The 17,742-nt window shown below is 33.2% G+C and overlaps 2 protein-coding genes across 3 annotated transcripts in view; both read left to right on the top strand.

The window, feature by feature from the left end:
* Positions 1 to 7,405, top strand: part of HORMAD1 (HORMA domain containing 1) — a 38,097-nt gene extending 30,692 nt beyond the window's left edge. Inside the window, exons 11-16 of one of the 2 annotated variants that reach the window (XR_013173950.1) lie at positions 1,304 to 1,376; positions 1,455 to 1,531; positions 2,929 to 3,012; positions 4,399 to 4,470; positions 5,719 to 5,873; positions 7,042 to 7,405. Coding sequence is in view for 1 of the 2 variants with exons in the window: in XM_077156127.1 (XP_077012242.1) it covers positions 1,304 to 1,376; positions 1,455 to 1,531; positions 2,929 to 3,012; positions 4,399 to 4,470; positions 5,719 to 5,796 (384 nt within the window). In the remaining variant the exon portion in view is untranslated. Of the gene's footprint in view, positions 1 to 1,303; positions 1,377 to 1,454; positions 1,532 to 2,928; positions 3,013 to 4,398; positions 4,471 to 5,718; positions 6,380 to 7,041 lie in introns of those variants that run through there. The other variant, XM_077156127.1, reaches the window with a different exon arrangement.
* Positions 7,235 to 17,742, top strand: part of GOLPH3L (golgi phosphoprotein 3 like) — an 80,388-nt gene continuing 69,880 nt past the window's right edge. The window contains exons 1-2 of the mRNA XM_077156128.1: positions 7,235 to 7,405; positions 9,157 to 9,351. Of these exons, the coding sequence (XP_077012243.1) occupies positions 9,169 to 9,351 (183 nt within the window). The 5' untranslated portion in view covers positions 7,235 to 7,405; positions 9,157 to 9,168. The remainder of the gene's footprint in view (positions 7,406 to 9,156; positions 9,352 to 17,742) is intronic.

Raw genomic sequence — 17,742 nt, forward strand, 5'->3', positions numbered from 1 at the left:
CATTGCATTTTGAATAAATACTGTAATACTATCATAAGCCTAAGATTGGAAGGGACTTTAAAGGAGGCATAGCCTATGTTTTTCAAATTCTTTACCTCAGTCTTAATAACATTATACTCAGAAACTTAGAAGTACAACTATTCTGATTGAGGCAGGCAGTGGTCCTGGAGGCCAGCTGCTCACCATCTCATGTACCGTCTTGGTAGAATCTGAAGAAACCCCTAGGACTCTGGAGCATAATTCAAAACCACTTAATTATCCAATTCCCCAGTCAATGCTGGATTGCTTTCATTGTAGCCTATGATTGAATTCCTCCGCAACCTGCAAAGTCACTGTCCTGAAGCAGCCTGGAAGTTCCTAGAAGAGAGGAAATGTGTTGTACTCATCTTCGTAATCCTCCTATGCCTAGCACTTAGATTTTCAGTCATCATGTTCTCAATATTGGATGAATAAATGTATGAGTAGAAGTACAAAAGAGCTTTATTTTGTTGACTCACTCCCAGCAAATGTGAAAGTATTGCTTTAATCTTTCAGTTCTAACACAATGTCCTTTAATCTCACCTCTGTTGTTTTGTCTTATTTTATTCAAATTGTGACCATGGTACTTAGGTACAGAGGTTGGCTTTTTTGAATTAGGAATGCCACTCTGTTGCCATACCTTTACAAATAGAAGATTTGAACAATTTTTAACCAATTCAGTGAAAGAAGAAAGTTTTTTCCCAAATCCCAAATCCCAGTCTTCCTTTATATATATAGAAATAGCTGGGATTTATATAGCATTCTTTGATATATTTAACGTTCTTGACATATATGACAAAGGAAACAATAATTATAAGTTAAACATAAAACCTGTTGCTATTTCTACTATACTATGACCAAGCTTATCCTTTCCTAACTTCCTGAATAGGGTGAGGGTATATTCACAGGCTATGCTACCATCTATCTGTATGGAAGTTCCAGAAGCTGTAAAAGTAGTAGCTTGTTGAGTGAACATATTTAATTCAGTGCCCTCAAAATAGTATGATTTGTGGGTTTGTGAAATCATGCATTTTTGAAAAAGTTGTGTATTTTTCTCATTTGTCCTTAAAACATCCCTGCAAAGTAAAAAAAAATTTTATACTTTGTTTGGATAAACAAATTCCCATGTTATAATAATTATATGATCCCTTTTGCTTCTAACAAGCTAAAGATAGTGTGGTGTTTTTTATTTAACCTCAAAAAACAAATTTGCTCAGATATAGGTTTACCTAATTGTTTTAATTTCTTTTTGAAATGTGTCTATTTTTTTCATGTAATTATGTAGGATGATTTTGATACTGAAACTAAAATGGAAGAACAAAAAAAAGCTCCTGGATCTTCTGAACTTGAACCTGGAGGTAAAAAGTTAATGAAAATGTAGATGAATTCACTTCCAGTTCTGTTTTATATGATTCTAACTTTTTTTTTTTTAACAGAACCAAGTTTAGTTTGTGAGGAAGATGAAATTATGAGGTCTAAAGAAAGTCCAGATCTTTCAGTTTCTCATTCTCAGGTATAAGCTCAGTAGGTCACCTCACTTTTAACTTGTATGTGTGTGTGTGTGTGTTTAAGGCTTAAAGTATCATTTTATTTTAATTTTTTGATGTTTTTTTAAAGTATTTTAATACACAAGGGCTATCATACAACATACTTCCTGATCTTAGCTAAAAGTTTAGTAACTGGAGGTAAAGTATATTGGTGATACATAATAGATCACAGGACACAACCCATTAAGTCTTAAATTTCGTTGCACATTGGAAACCTGGGGAATTTAAAAAATACTTTCACCTGGATTTTAATCCTACTGGTTCTGATTTAAATGATAAATGACCAGAAGGAGCTTGAAAACCTCTCCAGGTAAGAACTACTGCTCTAACTCATAGTTCTCAATTCTGGTTGCATACAGAAATCACCTGGTGATATTTCCAAATCTGTCAACATTCTGATTTAATTGGCCTGTGAGACCTGGACATTGATAGGTTTTTTTTTTTTAAACTTTTTTTTTATGATATAGTATTACATATATGCAAAGCAAAGAAAGAGAAAAGCAATAGTTTTCAAAGCACTCTTCAACAGCTTTTGACTTTTTAACAAAAGATTGTTGTTTAGTTATTTCTCAGACTTTACTATATTCTAGGTCATTCAGAAGAAAACAGTATTTAGAATGCTTATTCTAAATACTGTTTAGAAAAATCTGGCAATTATATGTTGAAAAGTTTTAAGTTATGTACTAAATCCTAAATGCTGTTCATAGAATCTCAGAATTTCAGAGCTAGATAGAATCTTAGTGATTATTCCATCCTGCTTTGTATTTATAAATGGAATATATAATCCATTTTTGTTTCCTTGGAGTGGAACTTTCTAAATTTTGCTTTCCATGTAAAGTCATGTCCTGCAAAAACAGATTTAATGGGGTTGATGTTTGTCTGCTTTCCTCTGCCCAGCCCCTTTCTCAAATGGTAGTAGGTTAAGGAGTTTTCTTATCTTCTGGAAGCTTAGTGCCAACTGATTATTTGTGATTCTCAGCTCAGTGATTGGTCAGTTGTGTACAGCATCAGTTTCACTATCTTAACTTTTGTGCATTTTGTGACAATATGAACCAACGCAGAATTATTTTTTTTCATTCACTCAAAATACAAGACCCTTCAAATCCTAGCCCATGCACTTTGTAAAAAACAAACAAAAGAAACCAGCAAAAACAACATCAAAAAAAAATTCAACAAATGGTGCTGCAATAACAGGATACTCGCATGGAAAAAGAATGAAATGTGATCCCACCATACAGCATACAAAAAAAAAAAAATGCAAGAACCTACATTTTTATGTGATTAAGTTTTTAGACCCCATTTATTGTGTTACAGGGTGATTTTATTATTTATATGGCTTTGTGTAATTATTTTCTTTTTTTAGGTTGAGCAGTTAGTCAGTAAAACATCTGAACTTGATGTGTCTGAAAGCAAAACAAGAAGTGGAAAAACTTTTCAGAATAAGATGGTAAATATCTTATGTTCATTCTCAATTCTAACTTTGTATTTTTTCTCCATATATGAGTTCATCTTGCTTTTTAATACTTCATTTTTTAACCAGTATTTATTAAGCACTTATATGTGTCAGGTACTCTATTAGGTACTGAAAACATAAACTGAATAATAATACATAGTTCCTGATCTTAGCTAAAAGTTTAGTAACTGGAAGTAAACAAGCAATGATACAGGACCATTACAGAAGTTTAAATAGGCTACGTGGAGGAACAAAGGAAGGAATGATTAATTTTACTAAACCTACATTAGAGAATGGAATATAGGAAAGGCTTTCAGAAGAGGCGACACTGTTGATTTCCTAGAATGCCAAAATGTTCCATGTTGTGTTTTGTATTTGATTATCTCATTAATAAGACTTTACAAAAACAATGTTTTTTATATATCTTGGATAAAATGAATTGCATGTGTTAAGCAAAAAAATCACTGCTTTATTTTATATTTTGGTATGAATTGTACTAAGCAGAAATTTATATTTGATTTTAGATCTTCATGTTACTCTGAAAGGTTCAGGGGTAGAAAAAAAAGCATTCTGAAATGTTAGGAAACAAATAACTTACTTTCAGGGGTGTGGTGAAATTGGCTTGTGCCAGTTTACAAGAGCCAATTGTTAGCATTTCTTCCCAACTCCTTGTTAACTGTAATTATGTTGGTAGCTTGAAATTGGACATGGTGGAAATATTCACAGCACAGAAATGCCTCAAATCAAGTTTTTGGTTTTTTCTTTTCTCCCAGAGGACTGATTGCTAAACGTTTACCAGCACACCGCTGATTATAGTGCCATTTTAAGGTGTGTGTTTTTTCCACATACTCAGTGAGAGGGTAGGACTGACAGAAGGCAGCATTCAAACTAGTTTACTTATGAAAGCAAGATATAAAGGGATGTCAAGATTTACTGTTTCTATGACGTCAGCAAAACCATTCTCCCTAGCCAGCTTCTATTGAGAATGAATATCCTTTATTAGGATACTGGGAGAGAGGCAGGCACTAAATATATATATATATTTATATTTTATTATTAATTATTCATTTTTATTAATGAATGGATATGAACTCTCAGCCGGAGTGCTCCTGATTTTGACTTATAACTGAATTATGGTTAAGAAAGGGCAAGAAACTGAAAGTACGTAATATGTCTACTAAGAAAGTAATCCTTTAAAAGGGAATTTCAGGTGTCAGAAAAGAAATATTTCCCTTTAGAAAATTAAACAGTGACAGCTAATAATTTGTCGTCATCCAGTATTCATTTTGAAAACTGCATATGGTTGCATAAGGTTAAAAAATCAAGTGTTGGCTGTTCTTTGAGAAATAACGAATTGGTAATTATTTTATCTTTGTGGAGGTTAATGGAATTCAACCGGTAAAATCTTCTAAAGAAAACCGGAAGAGAAATCAACCCGAATCAGGGAAAACAGTAAGTCTAATGATAATATATAGGCTGAAAAAAAAATAGCGTCAGAATATCATCACTATAGATTAAGATTAAAATAATAAATGTATTTGTTTCCTAAAACTGAGGCGATTTAAAATAAGATGCACTATGTTCTCTTACTAACTTTCTCATGTCTCATTCCTTGAATGGTTTGAAGCAATTAGAGGAACTTATAAAATAAATTTAAAATCAGTGTCAGGAAAAATATGAGTAGAATGTGACAACGACAGTACAAAAATATTCAGGCCATTTTTTTTTATATAGGACTAAAACTGGGCCACATATTTTATCTGAGCTTTCAAAAGCCCAAAACTAAATGGAACTAAGCTATGAAATTCATGTGTTCCCTGAAAATATGGCTCTTTCTCTTAGTATCCCAGGAGATAGAAAACTTTTCTAGTAAACAGTTCTTTCAGTCTTGTGACCTTATTTTACCAAAAATCAGATACTGTTTTTTTGTCATTTTTGAGATCATTGATATTCCTTTTCCAACTAGAAATTTTAGTATTATTTGTAGGTTAAAATAAGACAATTTAAATCTTAAGAAAATTTTTAAAAATTAAATACTAAAGGGGTAATCTCAAAATTATTTGGTTGTTACTGTTTTCAGTTTACATACTTAAAAATGAAAAATTAATTTCATTAATACATTACGTTCTTTACTTTTTCCCAGTGTATTAAGCCTTGCTTTCTTCTACAAAAATCATAATCCAGTTAGTAATTCTTCGTACATTTAACTTTTTCCAGTAAAATAAAAATTCAGTAACTCAAGTAATCTTGTTATGGATTCCCTAATTCATCCTCCCATTCATTCAGATATATGTATTGAATATCTAATATCTATTAGGTGTTGCTAAGCAACCAGGGATACAAAAACAAATAAGACACCATTTAAATCTTACATGGTGCTAAGGTAAAATGTTTTTATCTTTGCAGTTCACTTTTAAATCTTTTTTCCCTTCCCATCCCCTCAAAATATTTGACTATTTTTGTTAAATATATCTACTATAACAAACTTATGCTTTACAAGAATATACCTTCAGCAACCATCAGAAGACTGTACATGTCATAATAAATTTTACTCTACTTTTATTAAAGAACCCTTAGAAGGAAATAGTTCTGCTATATATAATTTAAAAAAGAAAAAAATCCTTAGAGACAGGAAAAAATATCTAAAATTAAAGACATTTAAACTGGGAAGTATTCTTAGTATTTGTTTTCTTTTAACAGGTCCTCCATCAGTTTATTTCTAGTCAAGAGTCAGTGCCAAAAAGGAGAAAATTTAGTGAACCAAAGGAATATATATAAGAAATATTTTCTGTTCTGCACGTTTGCAAAGTTCTTCTCAACATTTAAAGTAAAGGACACCATATTACCATTTTAAGGTGTGTTTTCCCTATTTCTGAAAATTTGTACATAGTCTTCAGCAATTCACATGCTAAAATGAAGTTCTTGTGGTTCTTAACCGAGACAAGTCCAAGTGAGTTTTTTGAATAAAACCCAAGGTAGCAATGTCATAGTTGAATCTGCTCATCGTCTCCTTAGTATTAATGTCTTCCATTTTGGTGGACACTTCCTTCAAAAAATATACTGTATTAACTTCTAAGCCCCTTTTAAGCGCCCCCTTTTAATAATGTTTATTATGGTATTAAAATTTGATAAGGATTAACTTTTTACTTATGTTAAAAATATACCATTTAACTGGCTGTGTTTGTTGCTGTTATGAAAACAATGCTCTTCAGTAGTTTGATATAGTGTATTAACATGATAATTCATAATGTACAATAAAAATGGTACTTTGTCTTTTTTACATTTTTTACTAAAGGAAAAATAACTGATTTTTAAAGTTTGGCATTTTTAGCAGCATAAATAAAATATTGTTCAGCATGTAGACTCTTTCATGGCTTCTAGTTTTTATTATTAAAAAAATCTTTTGGCACTAAATAATTTTTAGATCAATTTAGTAGATGCTATTTTCCAAAAGTTGGGCAGGCTTCCACGAACTTTTGAGAGATAGTGTGAAAATGTTGGGCTTTAGTGAGAAACCTGGGACCTAGGTACAGCTTTGACTATTTCCTTTGCTCTAGAAAAAAAAGACTTAAAATTTAAAACTTAGTCTGCTGCCACTTGCAGTTTCAGCAGCCATATTCTAAAAATATAATACATTATCCATGGGTTTGCCAGGAACAAACACTACAGACAATGTTGGCATATATGCAATGGCAAAAATGTACCTATACTGTTTAACGTAAATTAAATAAACGTCCACAAACAGACGCAGATCAGGTTTTTCTGGAACGGGCCAGTCAGAGACAAACTGTCAGAAGCAATCAATTTAAAAATGTGTATTTATTCCTAGCTTTATTGCTTGGATCTGAACGCACAACACCTAATTTTCTAATTATGTTATTGCCACACTAACGCACCTGCTACACCGAGACTAACCAACAGAAACGTTTGTATATCGGCAGCCTGTGCTGGCTCACAGCACGCTTTGATTGGCCGTTTTAATCGGGGTGGGGAGCGCAGTCTTCTTTCCATTCTACCACCAAGGTTCCGTCATTGGATTGACCAGCTGTCAGATTGAACCCAAACCTGCCTCCTTTTGGTGATGTTTGTCTGGATCGCAACACAATAGCCGGAGGAGAGCCGCCCCTCGTAAACTCCAATTGGCTAGACCCAGACTTGGCGGTTTCTGATTGGCCCAATGAAGAGACACCAAGGTAGGTTGCCTAGTGATCCTGAGGAAGCTGATGTGTTATTCCTTCTCTACATCGAAGGATCAGGAAGTTTGTGCTCTCTGCGTGGCTGAGAAGTTTTTCACCTACTAGGACGGGGGTGGAGGGGGGCAAGTGTCCCCCTAAAAGAGAGTGCAAGCTTCAGCCTACGTCCATCCATAACCCAGGAGTTACATCAGGTAAGCAATGGGGAAAATACATTTCCTAACGTACAAAACAAAAACAGAAAATACCTCCAAATATTTTATTTCATGGGGAGAGGAAGGTTTTCTGTTTTTGTGGGGTTTGTTTTTGTCATTTGGTTTTTCAGATAAAATTTTCAGGTATTAAATATACAGGGGACATTAATTTCTCAAGGAAAATACCGCCCCCACACACACCCCTTTTCCACATGGAGGTTTTAAGTTTCTTATATTGGATTAGGAAATATGCCCTATTCAGTGCCAGGTGGTGTTAGAGCCTTAAGCATTTGTTTCATGATTCTCTTCCTCCTTCGCTCCTCTTCCTGCCTTCAAATGTAAGTTTTAATTACATGTGAAATATATCCTGGACAAAGAATCTTTTGTAAATTACTTCATTTGTATTTCTATTTTAAATGTTTACATGCATTTCTGAGTATATATTTATTGAGCAGTTACACTGTTAAAGACATTGTGCTAGTTGATATGGAGAATATAAAAACCCAAGAAGACAATAGCCCTGCCCTCAAGAAGTTTACAGTTGAGATACAGCCATTCCAAAAGAAAGACTATAATAAATACTTTAAAGGAAGTAAGTATAAATAAAGTTCTGTGAAAGTAAAGCTGAAGGAGAGACCAGTTTTGGCTATGGGGCAAATGGGTAATGGAGAAGGAAATTTATTTTAGGCTCTACAGGTGGATTTTCAATAGGCCTTTGAAGAATGGATAGACTTTAGAGAGGAAGAGAGATAGGAGAGAATCCAAGCATGAACAAAGAAGCAGGGGCAGAAAGGATAGGGAATAATTAGGATTAATGGGGAAAATTGCCAGAAGGTATAACAGGGTGCGGTCACAGAGCCTCTTGAATGCTGTTCTTTTGATATTAAAAAAGATTTTCATTTAAATAATTGCTAATTAAAATTGTTGTATATCATCTTAAAAACTGACATTCAGATTTATCTAAATATACACTAGCTTTAAACTAATGATTTATGCAGTTTCTTTGAACTGAATTTTTTTTAAAGTGTGATATAAAAGGGCATATGCTTTGATTTTTTTTTGTAATTGAGAAAAGATTTGCTAATCTTTCAACACTGTTGCCAGATTTTTTGATGGCAGCTGTGATTAAGACTAGAGATGCAAAATTTACTGTCTGTATGGAATTACTACACATGGTCTTCTGGGTTTTATTCTCTAGACTGTGATCTCCAAAGTGAGTTCTTGAAATGAGTCATGAGGGTCTGGCAAGGAAATATCAGAACATTTATTTCCATGTAGTTTTTCTCCTCTTTTATTCTCTATTATTTATGTATGTTTTAGAATGTATTACCATTGAATGTTTATAATAATTATATATACATCATATACATTTTGGGGCTGGAGGCTCACAAGTTTTTGCTGTGTCATCTCATTTAACTTTAGAATCCATTTTGTGAACGAGTCAACAATGGTGGACATTCATTTCTGGGTTATAGATTATGCACAAGAAATAAACAGTCTTAAAAAGATAATCATTTCTATCATACTTTAGAATTACTGATTTGGTCTCTTGTCAGTGCCACCTATGGAGTCGAAGCTTTGGAAAAGAAATTGTGTTACCCACCCAACTTTTCTTGTTATTGCTCCTTTCTTCCTTTCTCTACTTAAGTTTATAAATTTTTTTATGTTTATTTTTAGTATTTCATGTGAAAATATCTGTATGTGTTAATGTACATAAGCGCATGTATATATTCTTTCACCACACCCTCCAGAAATAGGTGAGAATGACCACTTTAACTCACCGGACCCGTCGCACTGAAGTAAGCAAGAACTCTGAAAAGAAGATGGAAAATGAGGAAGACAGTAATCAAGAAAGGACTACAGACAATGAAGACTCTGGAGACTCTAAGGATATCCGTCTCACCCTTATGGAAGAAGTATTGCTCCTGGGACTAAAAGATAAAGAGGTAATGCAGTTGGGTTTGCCAGACTATCTCAAGGACTTAAATCTTTGTAATGTTTTTTAGGAAGCATTCTGTTGGAATACTTTCATTAATACTAAATTGGCCTTAGAATTGTGCTCTAGCCATTTGGATGGAGAAGTTTGAGGGAGTAACTTGACGGGTTAAATCAGAAGTATCGTGACTTGAGGTGTAGTTTAATTGCAGAATTACCCAAAAGTTGTAGAGGATACAGAAGATAACACAGTATAAAATTTTTGTATTTGCAGTTTCCCAAGTAGAATTGATGGTAAAATAATGCACATGTTGAAATCTTGAGCTTTGAGGGTGGGATTGGGGATGCAGGGGGAGTGTTTTAATGAGACAGGGAACAAGTATGAGTATCTGTTTTATAAAAATAAATGATATAGGGCGATACACCCGTGGCCCAGTGGATAATTCTCACCTGCTGTGCTGGAGATCTGGGTTCAGTTCCCAGAGCCTGCCCATGTAAAAATAAATAAATGAATGGATGATACAGCAGAAATTATTTTTTATTCTCTTTTGTGGACCTTTAGAAATTTTAAACAATTGATGAGGATTGTTTTAACTTTTAAAAATGTTTTTTAAATTGAGTTTAGCTTTCCCTTTCTAAATTTTCTCTTCTTAATAAGACATTTATTTTGTAATAGAGTTAGTCTTCAGATAACAAGTTTAGTTATACATGATGAGGTATTTTCTTACCTTTTCTACAAGTGGTATATGTTATCCTCTATTTGTAAGTTAACTTACTGTCTTTCCTATCAGTTTCTTCTCTCATGAAGAGGTTTTAGAGGGTACATAAATGTAATATTTGAAACAATCTGCTTCCTTTTCAAAAAAGTCTTTAGTAAATACCCAAAAAATGTACATTTATTATTGGCATCAGTTTTAAAAACTTACATAAAACAATGTTGCTTTATATAAAAAAAAAAAATAGTAAGTTTGGCTTTGTTCATTGCCCTTAGGTAGAAATGAATTGGCTACATACGTCTAGTAACTGCTCTTCTTTTGTACTTTGATTCTAAACTTGGGAATACCTTTCTTAGAGTTTGCATTTTACTTTCTTTACTATTTTCCCTTCCCTGTTTTTGTCATCTCAAATTACCGCCATGAACAAAACCTTAGAAGACCTGTTAGAACCTTTGTATCGTTAACTAATATCAGAGACTTGCCATGTATTTCAACAAGTCACAGATAATATCAGAAAATCTTGCCTTGAAGTGTATCTTCCTGTTTGCTGAGAAGGTTGATAAGGCTCCGGTTTTATAGAGGACAAATAAATGGAGAAGCAAAACTAACCTACTAAGAAAATGTCAAAATAGGAGTAAGGATTTTTAAATATTGTTTTGAGGTGTTTGTGCAGGGCCTAGGAAATATTCATTGACTGGGAAAGAAAATAGTAGAACAAAAAACTATTTGATTTGATTCTGTTTTGAATAGGAATGATTAATTTCCTGTGACCCTAGACACTAGAATTTTGCTTCTGTTCTGTAGAGAAACTGCCTTTGGACTTGTCTTCATATGTTCCTAAATTTAATATAGTTAATATAAACTTCCAGAAATAGAAGTGAAAAAAGGGAGCTATTATGAGCTATAACCATAGTGGGTACTCAACAAATATTGGTGAGATACTTATACAGAGATGGGCAGATAATAACTAATTACCCTTGAAATTCTCTAATTTCATTTTTGAAGATCATTGATAAATTTTTAGCTTTCATTTGACTCAGAAAGAACAAGAAATGAAATGGTAAATCCTTAGATGCATATGATTAGGAAAAGCTAAACTTTCCGAGTTATTTAAATAGTAGTTCCAAAATGCCAGTTACCTATCTCTAACAATATTAAACTGATTTACACGTCTACTTATTTTCTCCTCATCTCTCAAACTATTAGATTTGTTTCATCAGTGTTTGGTTGATTTGGGACATTCATTTTGTGCTTAGTATTATGCCATATACTAAGATAAATATAAAACAGTATAATATATTGTCCCTGCTGTCAAGAAATTTGTATTCTAACTGGGGAGACAAGACATGCATACTTTTAAAAAGTTAACCAACCCAAAATGTCCATTAACTGCAGAATGGTTAGAAATTAATCATGCATTTAAGTGAATATATTCTCACAATTCTCACATATGTTCAGTGAAGGAAACTAGACACAAAAGAATATATACTGGGGTGCATAGTGCATGGGTAGTTCAGTGGCTAGAATGCCTGCCTTTCATGTGGGAGACCTGGGTTCGATTCTGGACCATGTACCCCCCCCCCCCAAAAAAAAAAAGAATATATATGCTGTATGATTCCATTATATAAAATTCAAAAAACTAAATTTTATAGTTTGGGGTTGCGTACCTAGGTGGTAAAACTCTAAAGAAAAGCAAGGAAAAGATTACCTTCGTTGTTAGAATAGTGTTAACCTTTGGGAAGATGTGGCAGGGGACAGTGAGGGATTAGTGATTAGAAAGGAACAAGATTTCTGTTTCTGGACCTGGAGGGAATTTCATGGATATTCACTTTAAAATAATTCATTGAGCTTTTCATTTTTGTTTTGTACACTTTTCAGTGTGTGTATTCTATTTCACAATATAAAAGAGTTTTTAAAAAGTAAATAAGAAAGTAAGTTGTTGCATGTTAGAGCTATAAGAGCCATGGGAATTTCTTAAAGAGGAAGATATCACCGTAGGGTGCTGTGATTGGGAGAAGAATAGAAGGCAGTAAACCTTAAACTTCTAAGGATGGGTGGGATTAGCAGAAGGGAACACCTTCTGGATAAGGTAAACCTAGTGAGCAAAGGTACAAAGAGCTTGATGAATTTGGGAGATGACTGAGTAGGCCAGTATTGACTGAAGTAGGTGATGTTCTTGAAGAGCAATGGGGTTCAAAACTGACAGAGACTTCTAGGCTCTTTTGTTTAAGTAAAAGAGAGGATTGGCCTAATGAAAACAATAAAAGCACATTTAATATTTTTGTCCAGATTTAAAAGTTTCTGATATTTTATTCTGTGTTTTTTGTGCATATATGTCTTGGTTTAAAGTTGTGGTTTGTTTTTTGGTTTAAGGTTTTTAAGGTGATCAAAAAATCTTAAATGTTAAGCTTTCTATCCCAAAGTCCTATAGTTACTTTCACTGAAGGTTTCCATAAGATCCTGTGTTTTGAGCCCAATACTTTTTTAGAAATTTTATCTATTTCAAAAACTATGTAAGAAAACAATATAAAAAGATTGATTTTCAAAGACTTGTAGACCTAGAAAGGCATGGCAGTAGACCAAATATTCAAATCAACTGTGAAAGATTATGGTCATCCCTTTCTCAGAAATCTTCTGTGGAGTAGCTACCATAGCCTTGTTTTAAAATATTAAGCTTCATTGTCTTCTGAAACAATCAAGAAATTTAAATAAATGTTGAGTTTAATCTTTCAAGCACATTTTAAATTAGGTATTATTTCAGTTCAAAAACACTGACCTCAACTGAGAAATTTAAACTTGTGTTCCAATCTGACCAAAGTAAAGTAGATTTATTTCCTGTTGAAATCAAGATTCTGTTTGTCATTTTTATTGTTAAACCATTAAATTAACCTGTAAGAAGAGTAAACCTATTAATGCTTTTTGCCTTTTGAAGACAAACCTCTCACTATTTCAGTTTGTGGATAGTGCTTTTTAGCCCTCTTTCCTTCCTTGCAAAGCTTTCTCCTAGTAATACCATTTATTCAGCACTTACTATACATTGTGAAATAAAAGCTTTTCATCAGACTTCTCATGTCATGGGAGTTAAAACTGGCAAAATTACTATTCATTGAATTATGGAAATATATTTTCATTCATTTGTTCACAGAAAATTTACTAAATGCCTCGTATATGCCTAGTGCTAGAAATAGAAAACAAAGACAATAGTTTCTGCTTTTGAAGTTATTTATGCTCTAGTGGCTTGGGGGTGGTTAGGGAGGTTGCACTAGGATCATAAAAGTCAACAGTCTCTTCGCAGTAAAGTGTGATGCATGTATAACTATGTTTTATTAAATACCTGAAAGCATCCCATTTCCTTCAAATGAACTCAGGTGTTTTGAAATTTAAGTATCAAGCAGAGATGAACACCCAGTTATTGTTTTTTTTTTAACTTTTAAAAAGTGGCAAGATATACCCAGAAAGATAAAGCACATATGTACAAATTAACAATTTATAAAGGAAGCACTCATGTAACCACCGCCAGTACGACATTATCAGCACCTTAGAGGCCTCCCCTCATGCCCCTCCCTAGTCACATGCTGCCACAGTTCCCTGTAGTTTCCACATTTGGCTATATCCTGAAACAATATATTTTAGTTCTGCCTGTTTGTATACTTTATATTATTAGAAATATACTGTTATAATTCTTTTGTTCAATATGTTTGTGAGAGTCATCCATGTTGTAGCAAATAGAAATTTAATTCAGTTCAATGTGATAAAGTATTTTCATTATATGACTTTCAGTGAAAATAAGTCAGAACAAAACATCTCATTGAGTGCCTATAGATGAAGAAAATTCCCTCTCTTCAGAAATGACTCAGTCCTTAAACATTTTATTGTTAGATTTAAAGTCTAATTTAGGTCATTACCTGTTTTCCCTTTTAGTTTCCTGATTGTACGTAAAGAACAATAAATCTCTTGTCAGTAGTTATTGCCAGTATGAATGGGACAAGTGTTTTAAAAGGACTTGTCTTATCAAATTTTTATATTCTTTTACCTTGGAGTGTAAAAAATAAAAACATTTTGCCTTGTTTTTTACTAGACTGAGCCATATAATCCCGAAGATTTATTATTGGTATAAAAGGAAATAAACTGTGAGACCAAAGTCTTATTTTAACAGCAGAAAAATATAGTTTAAGCTATTATATTAAGAGCCTATCCACAACACACACTCTCCCCCACCACTACCATTCTCTTCTAAAATAGCTGTTTAGACAAAATTCACCCACTTAAATTTGTGCTTTTGCCTGTAACCTCTTGAGTCTATAAACTTTCCGTAAGCCATTTCATCACTTTTGTCTCCTTCGTATTTTGTGTTTGAATAACTTAGAATTTTCAAAACATTTTGCATATTCTCATACTTGATCATGTGAGGCAAGTATCATCTCCTTATGGGAGTCATTAATTATGGTTACTTGGCCAACAAGTAATAGAATTCACATTCAAACTGATACTTAAAGTAGGTTTTTTTTCCCCTTTATACCATCATATTGCTTCTATTCTAAGATTTTTAAAAGTACATGTCTTAGAACTACCATATGACTTAGCAATCTCACTTCTAGTTGCAGGTATACCTCCAGAGATATTGAGGATTTGATTCCAGACCACCACAACAAAGCGAATATTGCATTAAAGCAAGTCACAAATTTTTTGGCTTTCCAGTCCATATAAAAGTAATGTCTAACACATTATACTATAGTCTGTTGACTGTGCAATAGCATTATATCTAAAAAAACCAATGTACATACCTTCATTAAAAAGTACTTTATTGCTAAAAAATACTAACCATTATCTGAGTCTTCAGCAAGTCATTATCTTTTTGCTGGTGGAGGGTCTTACGTTGATGTTAATAGCTGCTGACTGATCAGGGTGGTGGTTGCTAAAGGTTGAGGTGGCTGTGTCCATTTCTTATAATAGGACAACAGTGAAATTTACGGCAACAATTGACTCTTTCACAAAAGATTTCTGTTTATCATGTGATGCTGTTTGATAGCATTTTACCTAGTAAAAGTTCTTTGAAAATTGAAGTTAACCCTCTTAAATCCTACCACTGCTTTCTCAACTAAGTTTATGTGATATTCTAAATTGTTTGTTGTCATTTCCAACCTGGAGTGCAGTTCACCCTCAGAAAGTGTCATCAAAATTGTATAATATTAGAATTTTTTTCTTAAATTCAAGTTAGCCAGCATTTATGAAACGCCCAATCTATGCAAGGCACTGAGGAAAATAAGGAAAATGTAGAACTAAGATGTGCCTATATGCCTTCAAGATGCTTATGGATCTGATAGGAGAGAAAATGTATGTATATAATAACCACACTACTGGGCACAACATATAATTGCTATAAGAAAGGTACAAAAAAGTGCTGTAAGAATATGGAAGTTACTATTTAATTTCTGTTTGCTTTCTGTTTACCCTCATCTATTTACTGTTGTCCAAAAGATTTAAGGTAAGAATGGCAAATAAAAAAAGACCAAATCAAAGGTTTTTGAGGTTTTCATGTTGTGAACTAGTAGACTGTACTCTCTCTTTTTTCGGTGGAGTTTAATGAAAGCTTTGTCTTTTCTAAAAGTAACTTCTCCCACACACAACTCCTAAAAGTTTTAAGATTTTAAGTTTCAAATTCTGGCTTCCCCATTATGTGACTTTGGACAAGTCACTTTGATCTCCCAATGCCTCAGATTCTTTGTATGTAAAGTAAGCATGCTAGTATACCAGCCATACTGTGAGGAACAGATGAATAATTATGAAAATGTTTATTAATTATGAAATTTTATCTAAGAATAGGTTACTTTATTGACCTTTAAAAATTTACTTAAAATGTTAAAATAACTATTACTTTTTATTACTTTAAAAGTGAAATGTTCAGTTAAGAAATTCAAATAAAAACATAAACATCTACCAGATACAAGTTTTTATATAAATTCTGATTATATAGTGTTCTAGTTTGCTAGCTGCTAGAATGCAATATACCAGAAAAGGAATGGCTTTTAACAAGGGGGATTTAATGAGTTGCTAGTTTATAGATCTAAGGCCAAGAAAATGTCCCAATTAAAACAAGTCTATAGAAATGTCCAATCAAAGGCATCCGGGGAAAGATACCTTGGTTCAAGAAGGCTGATGAAGTTCAGGGTTTCTCTCTCATCTGGAAAGGCACATGGTGAACACTGTCAGGGCTCCTCTCTCAGCTGGAAGGGCACATGGCAAATACAGCGTCATCTGCTAGATTTCTCTCCTGGCTTCCTGTTTCATGAAGCTCCCCGGGAGGCATCTTCCTTCTTCATCTCCAAAGATCGCTGGCTGGTGGACTCTGCTTCATGGTGCTGCAGCATTCTCTGCTCTCTCTGAATCTCTGAATGTTTCCTCTTTTATAGGACTTCAGAAACTAATCAAGACCCACTCAGATGGGTGGAGACATGTCATCCCCTAATCCAGTTTAACAACCGTTCTTAACTAAATCTCATCAACCAGGGAGATGATCCCATCACAGTCCCAAATACACAGCATTGAATAGAGACTATTCTACCTTTAAGAAATGGGATTTATATTAAAACATGACTTTTCTTAGGGGGCATACTTCCTTTCAAACCAGCACATATAGTAACCATTATGAAGTTTTTGTTTTTGTTTTTTTTTACTGTTAGTATTGGCTTGTGATTAAATGGCAATTTTCTTATGGGCAAAGACCATGTCTTCTAACCAGAGATTTTCATTGAATGCTAGGTGTAAATTGCCATTTATATGCCATAAATATCTTAAGGTTACCTTAAGTTTTCAAAGCAATAATTTCTTATTTACTACACTTGAAAATGATCATTCGAATCAGTTTTTACAAACTGTCCTTAGTTACAGAAGAAGAGTGCGCTAGAAAATTTTTTGCAAGAGCCTGACCTAGTATTCTTAGTAATTTTTGGTATTTGTGTTTCAGTGACCTCTGCATAAGAAGAAAAAAAGTAAATAAAATTATTCACTATTTTCTTACTTGAATGTTATACTATACCTCAAAATAACTCTAATTTACTAAGGAATATAATCTGCAAGATGGAAAACCCATTTGATATCCAAATTAGTTCTTTGTGGCTCCTAGGAATTTTAGATGAATTACTGAGATGTGGTGGAAGGGAAATTGTTGAGTATATTTTGTTTTTATATGCCTCTCTATGTAGTGGTCACAACTCTAGATTTGGAAAATAGATGAAAGGTTTCTTGCACTTTTTGTTTTGCACTCTTTCCATTGGTCCCTCCTTTCCATTCCCACTTTTGCTTTTTTAATTTAGCTACCTCTAATCTAAGCTGTTGCAGAAGCCTTCCTGTTGAAACTCCCTAGTTCTCTAGATTTTGTTCCTCCATTTGTAAAATAAGGAGATAAATAATCTCTGTAGTACTGTCTAGCTTTTAAATTAATCTGATAAAAAATCAATCAACAATTACTATTTCTAGCCACCTCTCTAACTTTAAATAATAAACTTTTGCATTGAGATTTGTGTTTGCATGTAGTTAAATTTTGGGGTCGATGAGGAACGTAAGTGTCTCTGTAGAAGACAGAATCTCTTAAATTTCATTTTCAACTGTAATCTAGAATTTCTGTTTAGTAGAATAGTGAGAAAAGTATGGTCTTTTTTCTAAGCCTTCATATGTTACTATTTTAGA

Source organism: Tamandua tetradactyla, chromosome 4 (genome assembly GCF_023851605.1).
Source record: "Tamandua tetradactyla isolate mTamTet1 chromosome 4, mTamTet1.pri, whole genome shotgun sequence".
NCBI classification, from domain to species: Eukaryota; Metazoa; Chordata; class Mammalia; order Pilosa; family Myrmecophagidae; genus Tamandua; species Tamandua tetradactyla.